The following is a 16,054-nucleotide window of genomic DNA, read 5'->3' on the forward strand; positions in this document are numbered from 1 at the left end:
TACGTTTAAGCGACGCCTGTCGAGTAGGTGAGCAAATAAAAAATCATCACATATTCGCGAGTAGCAGTGAATCTAAGTTGGCCGTGGAGTACCTAAAAGATTTTCAAACACGAATATGTGGTGGTGTGTTGGCCGTTGGTACTCTGACGTGATTCGCGAATATTTCGGCTGTGAGAATTTAAAATAATATTAATTTTAATTCTAAGTTGTAAACTAGGACGTCTCAAACCCGGAACCGGTTTTTCCCACAAAAACTTGAGCGGAACGCGCGCGCAACCATAATCATTTAATATATTTAACATATTTAATAAGGTTAGTAAGAATGTCTAAGATTTTAATTAGAAGTTTTGTACGATATTATTTATAATGTGAGTAAGCTATTATTTAGACGGACACACAAAAATTTTCCCATCGTGATCACGACAATGAGGAACTCCACTCACTCGCTTCGCTCGCTCGTTCCGCTCAATAAGTCAATTCATTCTTTCGAAACCCATATAAAAAGCAGCAGATGATCTTTTAATTAAAAAAAATTCAAATTGACGAAATGATATTTTGTCAAAGGCTTAAGTAATTCGTGGTCAAAATTTAAAGGTGGATTAAAAATATGTAACATATTTTTAATCCAAGTTAGCATCACCGGTTTTTACACACAATCCTTAGGGATTTGTGTGTATTACGATCACGTACTGTGTAGCCGCCGCCGCCGCCGCTGCCGTACACACGATTGCTCGCGGTACGTTAGTGGTACAAAGGCGATTGATATCTCAATCGGTAGGCACTATTATAGCCTCGACGGGATTTTCGTAATTTTGGGATCGGAGCCCGAGAAGTGGGGCATTTGCCCCCTTTAGTGTTTTTGGTCGATTGTCATATTTGAATTTCGTGCCAATTGATACAGGTGTCATCTAACTCGTTCGCGTTTCGCTACCTTATTTCCAAAACCAGGTACCTCGAAAAACTTGGTTTTTATAAAAATTAATTTAAATGAACGTGTTCGCGTTTCGCCACCTTATTTCCAAAACCAGTTAACTCGAAACGCTTGGTTTTTATACAAATTAATTTAAATGAACGTGTTCGCGTTTCGCCACCTTATTTCCAAAACCAGTTAACTCGAAACGCTTGGTTTTTATACAAATTAATTTAAATGAACGTGTTCGCGTTTCGCCACCTTATTTCCAAAACCAGGTAACTCGGAAAACTTGGTTTTTATACAAATTAATTTAAATTAATGTGTTCGCGTTTCGCCACCTTATTTCCAAAACCAGGTAACTCGAAAAACTTGGTTTTTATAAAAATTAATTTAAATGAACGTGTTCGCGTTTCGCCACCTTATTTCCAAAACCAGGTAACTCGAAAAACTTGGTTTTTATAAAAATAAATTTAAATGAACGTGTTCGCGTTTCGCCACCTTATTTCCAAAACCAGGTATCTCGAATAATTTTTTTCCGATAACATTCCTCTTGGGTTTATTAAGTTAATACATCAGTGGGATTGTGTGTACTCAAATGTCCGTGACATCTTGTTACCACTCCGAGGGGACAAAGATCTCTGCGTTCGCAAAACCACCGTGTGACGGTGAGCGTTAACGGATTCATTTGCGGTTCGGTTTGGATGGTGTTTTTTCGCTCACCGTCGTGACGGTTTGGTGTATTACGTTTTTGTAATGTTTATGCGTAGGTTGTTAGTGTTGAATTTGTTGTGTTTGTGTTCTGATGGTTGTGCATGTTGATTCTGTTGTGTTTATATGGGCGTTTTCTTCTTAATGACTTTGGGAGTGCTGAGTGTAATGCTACCTCTCAACGTTCAATGGCAGGGTTTCCACCAGTTGTACACGGTATTCGTCTTAGTATCAATTTGCGATCGCATCGGGCGGGATTTGAACCTGAGACCTCCTGCTTGACAGGCGGACGTTCTACCTCAGAACCACCGACACTTGTTACGCCTTATTGAAAATTAGACCTTCAGCTTTATCGGAAGCGTATTTAATAGAGTACGAAATTTTGGTTTAATTGAAATAGAATTGAAATTGAAATTATTGCATCGAAGAAATACTAATTTAGCGTTTCTCTATTGATTAAAAAAAATGCGCCCCCAGGTTTCGAACCCAGACCATTCGCCTTGGCAGTCGAGCGCTCTACCACAGAACCACCGATAGCTGCTTAGGTTCACTGAAATTAAGACACGCATCGTAAGCATAATAGGTAATAAAGTCTTTTTTTATTAATGAATTTATGAAGGCCTAATCTGTTTTTTTTTACGAATGAAATATTAAAGGTTAAATCTTGTTTTAGCGCAGTCAGCCGAGATAAGAGGGTTAAAGGGTAGACCCTGTGGGTGGTCCACTTTGTTAGTTTTTTGTTATTTATTTACGGGTATTATTAACGACCTATATATAGTTGTGTTAATTCAAAGACGATAATTTAAAGTTTATTGCTTTAAGAGCTGGCGGTTAGTCAAGTGGCTCTCTGTGCTTTGTTGATGCATGGCCAACTTCGCGCGCTCACTACGCTCGCACCAGGCGGCCTACCCAAAAGATCAAAAATAGCGAAAATCGTTCTTTGCTGCTACGGAGGCGCTAGAGCCACCTCCGGACCTAACTATTAGCATAGAATCGAATGGAACGATTATGGTTTTTCGTTCTTTTAAGTAATTTATTGAAAACTATTCGATATATTCGTCGATGTCAGAGGTAGAATAAACCTTTTCCCATGATTTACAACACTTTTCAAAATTTTCTAATTCATTTTTCCCGCCGAGATCGACTATTTCCAAAAGTGCCACCGCTCAGGCGCCAGTGAAAATCACATGTTTAGAATGGAATGCAAACTAACCGACATGTGGAATTTTTCATCAAACGTTTTGGTTTGGATTTTAAACTATTTGATGGCAAGTAGATAAACAATTAAACTGCTATTTAAAGTGATGCAACTAAAATTTTAGTGTAATGAGCATAAAAAATACTTTTAATATTTTTATGAAATAATTTGTTTGACGTTAAAGTTAATAATTGCATTTTTTCATTAAATTTTAGAGACATATAGTTGGAATAATAGTAATAATGAACGAAAACATGAATGAACATTGGTAAAAAAGTATGAATATTGGTAGATATGAATGAACGCTGATAAATATGATTATATGAATACTCGTAGATATGAATGAACACTGGTAGATATGAAAGAATCCTGGAAAACAATGAAGTATCACTGGTGTATGGTGATCAAAATATGAAAATCCATAATGAAAATGAAAGACCTTTACATTTTCAGAAGTTTTCTCGATTGAGGTTTGTAAACTAGTTCCTTTACTTTCTCAAATCAAATTGTCCTAGTTATGTTATCAACTACGGGTGGTATTTTTTTGTCACAGATAAATTTGGCAGATATCGAGGCATGAGGGACATTAAAATTGCAATGCAAAATTGGACACCTGGTAAGTTTCGGCAACACGGAGATTCAATATTTTCGCTAATTTCTTGCTGATTCTCGAAAATAAGGAAGTGCTGCCTCAATGAAACATTACAAAATCCTAAAAGTGTTGAATTTGAGAAGGGTCCTGAAATGCATTCGAGACACAAGCTACAAAATTCAGCTTGCTCCATTTTCTGTACCACAAAACCAGCTACGTAAGCCAAACTTGCCAATTTTAAAGTGGTTCGTTGCGTGTCAGGCTCTGTACTCAACACATTTGGTATCATATAAGTTGGATACTGTATAGCCAATCTACTCTAGAAGGTTGGGTAACGTGCCTTCGGAGGCCTTAGAGCGAACTATACAATAACTATCCTATTATAATAAGATACTAATATTTCTTAGATATTCCCACCAAGGGAAGAGAATGCAACCTGGCAGCCACTGGGGGAAAACTACAACTGACTAGCAGGCTAGCTGGGAGTTAACCACTCCCATACTAGTTTCTGACTGCTACTAACCACTGACCCTACAGCTCTGCCTCTATGCTCTTAAAAGCCCTATCTCTCTCTCTGCTACCTCCTTTTATACCAACTCCCACACTGGTGCCACCCGCGCCCTTGGGAGTTAGGCCTAATAAGATAATGGTTTGCCTGTTTGGTCTACTAGCAATATCAAGTGTTCGAATTTCCCGCCGCGAAAATTGTTTTAAAAGACAACAAATCTAAAATCCAACAAGGCTTAACTATTCATACAAACTATTTAAAAATTACATAAGTAATGAAGTATTTGAGGGGTTATTTATGGAAATTGAACTTTTAAGTTATAACCTATGTATAAAATAAATACAATTTTCTGATATTTAAATAATTTCCAGTACTATGTACTCATTATGGTCAAGTTTCGCGCCATAGAAAACCATGTTATTTATATCGTAAAATTAGCCGACTTTAAGGTCCGGAAGTAGCGCTCCCGACGGCCGTCGAAGACACTAAAAACCAAACTTTTATTTCGCGGCAATACATGGATTTGAAATTCTTTGGATAGTGAGCGCGCGAAGTTGGCCATGGTTGATGGTAAGGTTTTTGCTTCTTGTAAATATATTTGGTGTGGATATTTGGATATCTACGATTTATAACGCAGCCAATGATTTCCTGGGTGTGCGAGTCATTATATGATATTGGAAATTGGACGGCATTGGTCTTTTTCATGCGGTATGTGTCACAACGTCAACTGGAAGTCTACGAGTGTTGAAATAAAATGAGCGTTAAAGATGCGGCAAGTATTTCGTAAGCGAGAAAAATACAATTACCATCTGTAGATATTTCTTTCATTAAAATTTGCTTAGTATTATATTCAACTGATAAACATGTACTGTAAAAAAGGTTAAATTCAATTGTGCATTGTTTTAGTAAGTCTAACTTGATGTTGTAACTACTTAATTTATAATATTCTGAATAAATTAAACTCGATTGTTTCGTCTCAATTATTTAAATTTAAATTAAACTTTTATACCAGGCAGGGTTTGAACCGAGAATACGTTTTTCGTAAATAACTCTGAATTGCGGAGATATCTTTGGGGGTCGTGTCTAGAAATTAATACCACTAGGGACCATTCTTCCGAGGAGAGGTATATTTTGGCTTGCCAACTTGTTTCTATTTCACTTTCAAGTGCATGTAATTTCTTTATAGGCTATTAAATAAAAAAATAATTTCGACTATTTTTACTTTTTTAATGTTTTGGAAACAAGACCTGAGTTAGAATGGCTTTTTGCGTAAGCCCTCTTTGGCCATTTACAATTTGTATAACCCGTTCTAAAAAGTTATCACAACAAATGAAATCACGATTTGAAGGTGTCCAGTTTTCACGATTTACAGCAATTATCCATTGATAAAGTATTGTAGGTTTAGATAAGGGAAACCTATAGTTATATAAAGATTTTAAATAAAAATTATTAATTATCTAAATAATATTATAATTTAATCCTTCTTATGGAATCAAACATTTTCCGGTATTGTTTTACTTTTAGAAATTTACAGATTTTCAGTAGAAAACACTTTTACTACTTCTTTTTAAATAAAATACTCACAAAAACTTGGGTATTTAATTATAAACATGTTACTTAAGTCAATAAACGTACTACCCGTTTTTCAAATTCACCGCTTAAGTTTTTGCGTCTGATGCGTTAGGTGGCTTTACACGTAGTACCCCAGGAATACGGAAGAACTGCCGGTTGTCTGCTAGTTATCGCTCTCGGAGTCCCGTATATTTTTGGCAAATCAAATTCCACGTAAGGTGTCTATTTCTTTATTATGTCTATGCAATTACCGCAACCCTTCAAACTTCCGTTAGCGGCGCTCCAGCTTGGAGTAGAGAAGTTCTTCTACTCCAAGGTTCCAGTATAGAAAAAAAATGTCGAGTGTATTACCAAAATCGAAACAATTCTAGTCTCTTATTTTGACCTTCTTTAAGGGATAAAGTATAAATATTAAAATGGGTTTTATATTTTCCAAACCACGCGAGAAGTCTAACAAGAAAGAAATAGTTATCACGGAGCAAGACAAAGCTGTTTTGGTATGTTATAAATCATAAACGTAGGCCCTTGGTTACCCAACTTACCCGTCGGTATAAAATTATCTTTATGGTCGGCTCGCAGGTTTTAAAACAGCAAAGAGATAAATTAAAACAGTACCAGAAGAAAGTTACAGAAGCCTTAGAGAAGGACCGACAATTTGCTAAACAACTTTTGAATGATGGAAAGAAAGAGTAAGTGTTGGTAGAGAATGTAGCCTGATATATTTATCTAATAAATGTGTACAATTTTTAGTCGTGCAAAGCTGCTTCTCAGAAAGAAACGCTTTATGGAACAAGTGCTTGAAAAAACTGATGGTCAATTATTGAATCTTGAGAGAATGGTGTGTGTCTTACTTAAAACAAGTAAAACCTTCTGTTAAAATGTTTTGAGAATTTTAGGTGTCTGACTTAGAATTTGCGGAAATTGAAACTCAAGTTGCTAAAGGACTTCAAGTTGGAAATACAGCCCTTAAAAAGATGCATGATTTGTTATCAATTGAAGATATAGAAAAAATTATGGACGAAACGCAAGAAGGAGTTGAAAAACAAAGGGTAAAATTTGTGATGGAAACAAATGTAAGATCTAGGTTATAAATTATGTTGTTTGTTTAAGGAAATTGATGATTTGCTCAGTGGAACTTTGACTGATGAAGATGAAGATGCTGTTTTGGAGGAACTGAATAAGATAATTGAGGAATCTGAACATGACAAAGAAATTGAAGTTGTTGAAGAGAAAGACATGGAATTGCCTGATGTGCCAGAACACGAGCCTAAAGGTAAGAATTTAACTGAATTTATTTTCTGAGACGGTTATTTTGATAAAATATTTTCAGCAAAAGAAGCTGCTAAGAGAGTTAAAAGGGAAATGGTTGCTGCTAGTTGATTGAAAATCTTGATTTTGTATAGAATGTTAATGTACAGTTTATTTAGCGTGATTTTTATAATTTAAATGTTTCACTAAGTCGATTTAATCATGCTTGTAATAAAAAGAATAATTTTTGTATGTTTAGTAATTGGTTTTTATTTCTTAACTGTATAATTGAGCCTTGTTTTATTTTAGAACAGTTATTCTTTTAATAATAGTCTGTTTTCTAATGATAACATAAATAATAACATGATTAAGGACTTATAGTATTAGCATATGTAACATAATCACTCATAAATATGCCTCTGTCACGGCCGTCTCGAGATCTGCTTCGCGCTCATAGCGGCCCAGGTAAAGATTTCCTCTCCTATGTATTTCCGCGAATACCTTCTTTTAACACTAGGAGCGCTGTCTGAGCCCCCCCTTAAATGTAAAAAATTAGCGGGATATTTCATAGTTTTCTATGGCGGTAAATTCAACTAGTTAATCCTTTTTGCATTGTTTTTCAAAAACTTCTGGAAAGTTTGGGATATACATCTTATGATTTGATCTTTATCTAATAAGTTTTCATTTAAAACATTTATTTATTTAATTAAAGTAATATGCTTATATTGAGTTTTATTAGTTAATTGCTAAGCCTAACCAAAGTTTCTTCTGTTTTTCACAATTTTCAAACCAGTATTCGCATTTTTTATCAGAATTTTAAATAAATAACCACAATATTATTTAATAAATACCTTTATTATTCTTTAAATTAAGTTCACATTTCTCAAACTTAAGTTTTAAAATATTGCCTATTTTTAATTTGCAAAAATGTCCACCACAAAAATTTGTTGTGTTCCATTTTGTGAATCTAAGAAGAATATCAATGTATAATTTCATCAGTTTCCAGTTGATGAAAGTTTATGCAAATTATGGACTAAGAACATATCTAGAAAATATTTTGGGGTCAATGAAGCTTACGCATCACGCAAGATTTGTTTGTAGTGGGACATTTTAAGGAAAGTGATTACTATCAAGGTCTAAAGATCCGCAAATTAAAGAAAATATTGACAAAGGAAACATATGAATCTATAATATCTATTAGAATAACTTCATTGTCTACAATATCTTGCGTGTCATACCTCCTTAAATCTGGTTTCCAGTTTGTCTTGACAAGAAATTTAACGAGCGATGCTATTGAAATGTTTTTCAGCATTCTCAGGAAAATGGCTGGAGGGAATGACATGCTTGATGCAAGAGAAACTATATTCAGTTTGGAATCCTACCTTAAGAGAGGCACTATATCATTAACAAAACCTAAAACATCTAACGTTCCCCAAGACAGCTTCACAGATCTATCAGCCATGATTGATACTAGACTCGATGGATTTTCAACTATTTTTAACGGGAATGAAGTTACGTTACCATCTGAAGTTATGAGTACCCAGATACACAGAGATGCACCTTACGGCTAGCAAGTATCGCATACTTGGCTGGTTATGTAGTACAAATCCTAGAGGAAAAACATTTTTGCGAATTGTGCCTTGAAAATGTATCACAGCCTAATTCTGACTCACCATTAGTTGGATTGATAAAATTGTCCGACAGAGGAAACCTTAGGTATCCGCAGCAAAGCTTTATCATGTTAATGGCTATAGTAACAACATTCATAGAGAGAGCTGTACCCTATCTCCGGGATTCACCTGTCATTTTAAAAAAACATTGAAATCCACTTGTGGCCAAAAATTGCTCTATGCCCTTACATCCAATGTGATTTGAATAATAATCACCGAATGAAATTGCTGATTTAATTTGTTGAAAGGTCGTACTTCCAATTATCACAAATATTACCAAAACTCTGTCCGCAAAATTTGAGAAAGTGAAAGAACTTGTGCATAAGCCTCTTTCTTGAAAAGTACTCAAGTTGTAAATTTTAGTTTTCTAAATTTTTAGTCGTGTATCATTCAGTGGGAAATTCACATTGGTTTATTATATTTATCAGATTTAAATACCTTCCAAGTTTCCATCACTATTTTCATTCATAGTGATCTTCCAAGTGTCAGTTAGTTAATTAAAATTCATTTATTTCACTACTTTAATTAAAATAAATTTTTAAACATTAATACAAAACAAAGGCCTCTGGAAGTTACTACATAGCAAAATTACAGCTGTAAGGAGAACCACGTGTTTATGTTTACATTTATATACAGAAAACGTCGACGGCGACTTCTGGCTCCAGAATGATCAAATTTTAATAACGTTTTTCAAAACTTTACTTTGCGTTAAAAAATCTCAAGAGGTGTTTAACTTTTTTATTATTAATTAACTTAAATATTCCAAAAAAAATATTTTACAAAAAATTACACATTACGCGATAATAATTGAAATTCCAAAGTTCCGCGCAGTTCCTCCCATTCGATCAAAGAGTATAAAAACTACGTAACCTAGAGATATAATGACGGCCGAAAGCAGTAAAGGAAGTTGTAGCAACCGGGGGGGAAGGCACTCAGTGAATTTGCACTTCAAATTTCGGTACCGCAGCGCCACTACGGCAGTTTTAAGTGGCAATCATTTTGATTTAGTTCAACATTCTTGAAAATTCCTTAAGGACTTGGCTACCTTTAGGACTTGGCAAGGTTAGAAAACAAACGCCTTATTCTTCAATTTTTGAAAATAAACACCGAAACAACAAATCCACAAATTCTAACTAAAAAAATCACGAAACAGTAACCAATTACTGTCACTTTTTTGAATTGACAGATATTAGACAATTAAATATCCAAAATGCCAAATTTAGCACCTCCGCAACACCGTAACTGCCATTTTTCTCCGGTATTATTATTTATTGTACTAAAAACTACCGTAGTGGCGCTGCGGTACCGAAATTTGAAGTGCAAATTCACTGAGTGCCTTCCCCCCCGGTTGCTACAACTTCCTTTACTGCTTTCGACCGTCATTATATCTCTAGGTTACGTAGTTTTTATACTCTTTGATTCGATAACATGGCTGCGAATTTTCTCAAGGGGGGGGCTAGACTAGCGCCAGAAAACGATGTGAGAAGTTTTTGAACTAATTTCCCATACGCGATTTTCGTACGATCGCCTGGGCCGCTATGAGCGCGAAGCAGATCTCGAGACGGCCGTGCCTCTGTATATCATTTCAATGACACCTTGTTTCACACAGAACATAAAATAAGCAGGCCCAAAAATGCCAAAATTCTTAATCCTTGAACTATTGAAAATTTTACCATGGAAACAAAATCACTGAGTTGGAAGTGACATGATTTAAGTCATATCCCGTGAACAAAGTTTCATTAAAGAAAATGGTTTTATGGTATACTTAGGAGTTGTTATGTTACATATGGTATTTTTATTATTATTATTATTGAGTGGGGTGGCAAGCCAAACACTTCGACCTAAGGTCCATTGTGCATCCCCAAACTGCTTGACTTAAGTAAGTCCTATTGCCGACATAAAGCTTAAAATCTGCCCGGCCGTGATATTAGAGACGTCATACGTCTCCAACCGATGCATACCCAAATGCTCAAACCTCTGGGCTGCATAGTAATCGCAGCTACAGAGTACATGTGAGGCAGTTTCCTCCTCAGCTAGACAAGATCTGCAAATCGGGTCATCACTGACCCCAATAAGCGTTAAATGTCTGTTAAGATGGCAGTGACCTGTAAGTAGGCCAGTAACAATCCTAATACTGGACCTAGAGAGCGAGAGTATTTCTCTAAATCTCTCCCTAGATGGGCCAAGAGTGAACTCTTTGGCCTGCCTTTGACCCTCAATTTCAGACCATTGTCTGAGTTGACGATCCGACATAAACTTGGAGATTAAGCCGCGTACAAGTCCTCGGGAGATGGGGAGAGCAGGTTCTGGACCAATGAACCCAGCCCTCGCACCTTCCTTGGCCAAGGCGTCGGCCCTTTCGTTCCCAAGATGCCCCTTATGCCCAGGTACCCAACAAAGTTGAACTTTATTGTGCAACCCAAGAGTGCAGAGGAGATCTAAGCAGCTAAAAACCAGTTTAGAAAGAATACTATACTGGCTGAGAGCTCTAAGAGCAGCCTGGCTATCTGAATAAATCTGGATAACCTTCCCATGATACCCCTGATGTAAACAGTGAGCAACACAGGAGCAAATGGCAAAAATTTCAGCCTGGAATACACTAGTGTGTATCCCTAGACTTTCATAGAAGCCAAAATTATTAGTAAGGCAATACATCCCCGCACCAGTGCCATAGTGTGTCTTAGACCCATCAGTGAACCAGACGATCTCTCCTCTGGTACCGAGGGTCAAGTGACTCCACTCCACACGGCTAGGGAAGTTGACCTCAAAAGGTTTACTAAAGTGGAGTTTAGTAACCATCAGATCAGAGCCCATTGTTAAAATCGGCATCTGATTGGACATATCTCGGAAGAGCTTGGTGTGGCTATGCTCCCAATTATTAGCCTTCCACCAGCCATTTTGGTTAAGCCTATAGGCACCTAAAAGGGCAGCTTCCTCAATAAAAAGGTGGAGAGGAAGCATATTCAGGAGTATTTCCAGAGAAGCGCTTGGGGCTGTTCTCATGGCTCCTGTAATGCCGACGCAAGCCAGCCTTTGCAGAATGCGCAGATCAAACTGCACAGTCCTTAAAGTAACCCTTGGCCACCAGACCACAGCTGCATAAGACAGGATAGGTCTGATGATCATGGTGTACAGCCAGTACACAGTCCTGGGGCTTAAGCCCCAGGTCTTGCCAACTGCACTTCTAGTTCTCCAAAATAACATTTTGCCCCTCTTGACTATGTAGTCAAGGTGTGGTTTCCATGTTAGTTTGCTATCCAGGATGACCCCGAGGTACTTCACCTCGGTGCTCTCCACTAGGTCCTTTCCAAATAAGGAAATACCCTCAAACATACCTTTTATCCTTCTACGAGTAAAAGGAACCAAGACAGTCTTATTAGGATTAACCATGAGGTTGACCTCCCTGCACCAGCTCTCAACTGATGCTAGGGCCCTCCTCATTACGTCCTTCACTGTTGCCGGGAATTTCCCAGTAATGATAATAGCAATATCATCGGCGTAACCGAAACAGCGGCATCCTCCCCTGTTCAACCTCCGAACGAGTTCATCCACCACCAGGCACCACAGAATAATCAGCTAGGCTAATACCCAAGGCACCACCTTAGGCGTAAGTCATCACGCGACTTTTGAAGCCCTTAATTCAGGTGGCCGGGTTACAATGCGTAGGAGGGTGGTGGCAAGCCCTGCATGCCACGAGATCGAGCCAACAGCTCCCTACACGAACTATTACCGTTAACCTAGACAAGTTTTTATGGAAGGGGAAACCGAAGAACTCGGGGGAAAACCCCTTAAACCAGTGGGGAGAGAACTTGCAAACTCAACGCAGAAGGAGTTGTTCTGAGTCTTCACCCAGTGCCACAATCTGGGATCGAACTCGGCTCCTCTTGCTGCGAGGCGAAAGTGCTAACGCCCCCCTGTGGGCAACCACGACTGGTGGAGACCATAAGGGAGTCACCCAGCAAGGAGGATACCACTTTTCGGTCAGTTAACATAGATTTGATCCAAAGGCACAATGTGTCATTGATACCAAACCTTTTCGCAGCCTTAAGTATAACTGCGCTGGAGACCTTATCAAAGGCTCCCTCAATATCAAGAAAAACTGATAACGCAATTTCCTTGTGCTCAATTGCTTTTTCCCGGCAGCTGCTGATACCATGCAGGGCGGTCTCAGTAGACCTGCCCTTCTGGTAAGCATGCTGCGCAGTCGACAGAGGAGAGTTGCAAAGAACCTCCTCCCTAATGTAGTTGTCCACCATTTTCTCCAGAATTTTTAGGAGAAAAGAGGTAAGACTAATTGGCCTAAATGCCTTAGCTTCCAGGTAATCAGATTTACCAGGCTTAGGTATGAAGATCGCTTGAGAAAGCTTCCAGGTGCTAGGTAAATGCCCTAGAGCAATACAAGCCCTGTAGATTCTCAGCAGCATAGGGCATAGAATATCAATGCCCTCCTGTAAGAGGATAGGAAAAATCCCATCCGGTCCCGGGGACTTATAGGGTTTAAATGACTTTACAGCCCATATAAGTCTGGAATGCGTGGCGACCTTATTCGCCACTGCCCAATCTTCCCTTTTTTTTCGATTGATCCTCAAAGGGCGATTGTCAGTGTTACCATTGCTAGTGAGCTTAGAGTCCGGAAATTGTACATCTAACATATGTGTCAGAGTGTCCTTACCGGACGTGGAAAAACTACCATCTTTCAACTTAATGGTGTCAAGATGCTTAGTATTATCGTGTGCCAAAATTTTCATTAATTTGGCCGTACTGGGAACATCCGCTATGTTCTCACAGAAGTCTCTCCATGAAGCCTTCTTGGCATCGCGGATAGACTTGTGGTAGGTGGTGAGGGTGCGTTTATAGGCATCCCAATCACCCCCCTTCTTTGCCCTATTAAAGAGCCTACGAGTTTCCTTGCAGCACCTTTACACTCATCTTGGTTTAAGGTGAGCTTGGTTGCAGGCCTTAGATGTCTATTCAGACATAGTGGTGGTTGTGTTTGTGGAAACCCCAACACCCCCACCGGTCTGACTTACATCCCTAGCCTGCCCCCCTGTTGCACCCTCCAGTGGTACAACCTCTTTGATCTCGTCGGTGTCCGACAAAGCAAAGGCCTTTAGCTCCTCCACGAGATTATCTTCCATTGGAATGTCCTCTCCGGAGTCCCCGCCAGCCAGAGCCTCATCTTCCATCCTTGAGATCTCCAAGGCAGAGGGTTCGACTGAACCACCCTCCTTTACAGGATCCACCGGAGCTGTCGGGTCAGGTTCATGAAGTATCTTAAAGATACCACTGTCCAGACCCGTTAAGGCTCGGTGTCCTGCCTCCTTGATAGCCTTAACCGACTCTCCATCCACCTGGAAGTTCCAGCGGATGGCAGTCGGCTCATCGGCTTTATTTACGACCTTCCAACATTGCGTATTTAGCGCGTTGTTGTAGGTCCTGAGTCTACGAAGGAGGACATTGACATCCTTGGTGTAGACGTCCTTGGTGCGGAAGGCTACCTTGAAAGGTTTCGGTAGGTCGACGGCCTTCATTACTGAAAGCCGTGACCCCCCGGAGACCAATTCCTTCTGGTTAAATCCTCCCACCAACCAATCCGCTGTAAACGCATCCTTACAGAGGTAGTGAATGGCGCCCCCAACCAGCTGAAAGTTCCCAAAACGAGGTAGAGGGTCTCCCGAAGGTGACCCATCTCTCCGCTTCAGGACCTCACGCTGGATGGTGCCCATTTCCTCTGCGGAGATGGTTTTCACAGGATAGCCTTCTTTAACGATGGCCATCTTTGTGGAGCTTAAGGTTTCGCTATAGATTTGGTCGTGAGACTTCACCTTTTTGGAAACCTGAGACTGGGAATCGGGGGAGTCATTTTCCCTGGAACGTTTTGAAAGTGATGGCGGGGGGTCGTCCTTACCAGAGACCTCCTCCTGCATCAATCTTTCCCTGCGGCGTCGATTCCGCTTTTGAGTTTTACTGAGGGGTTTCTCCCCCTTGAACCCTTGCTTCACCGACTGGGTCTTGCCAGAGGCAGACCCTTGAAGGCTAGGCCGGGTTCTTGTAGGGGAAAGTCCCCCCTCCAGGTTAGAAACAGGGGGGTAACATCCGAAGATGAACCCGCCCCTTGCTTTGGGTCGGGTTCTTTCGAACCCTCCCCTTGCTTTGGGTTGGGTCCTTTCGAACCCTCCCCTTGCTTTGGGTTGGGTCCTTCCGAACCCTCCTGTTCGGTTGTACACATCGTAATTTTGTATAGTACATCTACCTATATTCGTTTTCAAATGTTTATATAGCGCACGCGCGCGTGAAAGTGAGTTTTTGGTTGCTGTTAAAAAAGGTGTTATTTTGCGCGTGTAAAAATAAATTAACGGCCAGTTCTGTTTTGAAATAAGAGGAAAAAGGTTTACCGGTTTTTATGTCGGAAAAGTTCGCGTCTTTTATTTCGCTGTTCACGACATTTTTTGGTCCGTCGAGCCGGATACATTCGTCAACTTGATTATGTTCCTCAACTAATCATCGAATCGGCTATCTTTCCGTGAGAGACAGTGAAAATTAGCGTGGATTCTCCGTTGGAAACCGTTTAAACCATCGATCATATCCCGATCGTAAACGAATCAACATAAGTCATCATGGATGTTCTGGTGAGAAGAAGAGCAGCTATCAAGGGACAGATCACCAGGATTGAAAATGCGGTGGGTCAAACAGCAACGAATCTATCTGACGTCGCCTTGAAGCTGTATGTAGACAAGGTGGAAAAACTATCGAAAGACTTGGATGAGGTTCACGATGCCGTAGTAGCAAATATCGATCCCGACGACGACGACTTCGCGGATCACGAAGATGAATACAACCCTCTAGTCGCTCGACTCGAAGATCTGACAATCCTACTCGTCACTGAATCAAATGAAAGAGCAGCAAACATTCCAGTGAGACAAGTCAGACCAGCTAGTGATGTACGTTTACCTAAGCTGGAACTTCCATCATTCAGCGGTGGTTACGTCGATTGGCTTCCATTTCATGATTTCTTCACGGCCACCGTACACAACAACGAATCGCTCACCGGAGCTCAGAAGTTTCAGTATTTGAAGTCATCATTACGAAACGAAGCAGCGCTCCTAGTTCAATCTATTCCGGTAACTGACGCTAATTATCTGGAAGCTTGGGATATCTTAAACAATCGGTTCAACAATACCCGGGAAATCATCGATGCACACGTAAAACGTCTCTTCAGTCAAACTAACGTCATCCAAGAATCTTCATCCGCTTTACGAACGCTCATCGATACCACCGCCGAATGCATAAGGGCGCTCAAGGTTCTCAAAGAACCAGTACAACATTGGGACTCCATACTACTTCATCTTGTAAAGGAAAAACTGGATTCAGAATCTCGCCGACAATGGGAACTTTCCCTGAGGGGGACCGAAAGACCAACTTTCGAGGATCTCGTTACATTTCTTGAACAACGGGCCAGAGCCTTAGCAGCAGCTCCGCCTACAACTACTGCAATCAAGTCGAAGCCTCCATTACATCAGAGACCGAGTACAAAGGCTCATCATGGTGCTCTGAGCGAGACGTGTCACTTTTGCAACGAAACACACTCTGTATACAAATGTACCAATTTTCTGAATGCATCTTCGGACGAGCGTTGGAACATGGT

At 39.7% G+C, this 16,054-nt stretch overlaps 1 protein-coding gene and 2 long non-coding RNA genes across 3 annotated transcripts; 2 read left to right on the forward strand and 1 right to left on the reverse strand.

Annotated features, from left to right (window-relative positions):
- Positions 1 to 3,196: 3,196 nt before the first annotated feature.
- On the forward strand, positions 3,197 to 4,073 carry LOC149932198 (uncharacterized). Its single transcript, XR_016473098.1, has 4 exons — positions 3,197 to 3,289; positions 3,373 to 3,435; positions 3,500 to 3,628; positions 3,819 to 4,073. It is a non-coding gene; the product is annotated as an uncharacterized LOC149932198 (long non-coding RNA).
- Positions 4,074 to 5,775: 1,702 nt separating this feature from the next.
- On the forward strand, positions 5,776 to 6,997 carry Vps20 (vacuolar protein sorting 20). The gene is made up of 6 exons (XM_090155688.1): positions 5,776 to 5,988; positions 6,071 to 6,180; positions 6,242 to 6,329; positions 6,388 to 6,540; positions 6,602 to 6,764; positions 6,822 to 6,997. Exons 1-6 carry the CDS (start codon positions 5,908 to 5,910, stop codon positions 6,869 to 6,871), a joined length of 645 nt encoding a protein of 214 aa, XP_090011814.1. The 5' UTR covers positions 5,776 to 5,907; the 3' UTR covers positions 6,872 to 6,997.
- A 770-nt stretch (positions 6,998 to 7,767) lies between these two features.
- On the reverse strand, positions 7,768 to 8,996 carry LOC149932200 (uncharacterized). Its single transcript, XR_016473029.1, has 3 exons — positions 8,848 to 8,996; positions 8,413 to 8,538; positions 7,768 to 8,348 (listed from the first exon to the last, which is right to left on the reverse strand). It is a non-coding gene; the product is annotated as an uncharacterized LOC149932200 (long non-coding RNA).
- Positions 8,997 to 16,054: the final 7,058 nt, after the last annotated feature.

Source organism: Leiobunum rupestre, chromosome 8 (genome assembly GCF_980474605.1).
Source record: "Leiobunum rupestre chromosome 8, qqLeiRupe1.1.hap1, whole genome shotgun sequence".
Lineage (NCBI taxonomy): Eukaryota > Metazoa > Arthropoda > Arachnida > Opiliones > Sclerosomatidae > Leiobunum > Leiobunum rupestre.

What these genes read in the sequence shown, in the direction of transcription:
- Vps20 (XM_090155688.1), top strand. Translation starts at nt 5,908, where the DNA reads ATGGGTTTTATATTTTCCAAACCACGCGAGAAGTCTAACAAGAAAGAA. An exon ending in TTGAATGATGGAAAGAAAGA is followed by an intron (nt 6,181 to 6,241) that starts GTAAGTGTTGGT and finishes TACAATTTTTAG; the next exon opens with TCGTGCAAAGCTGCTTCTCA. An exon ending in AAGGAGTTGAAAAACAAAGG is followed by an intron (nt 6,541 to 6,601) that starts GTAAAATTTGTG and finishes TGTTTGTTTAAG; the next exon opens with GAAATTGATGATTTGCTCAG.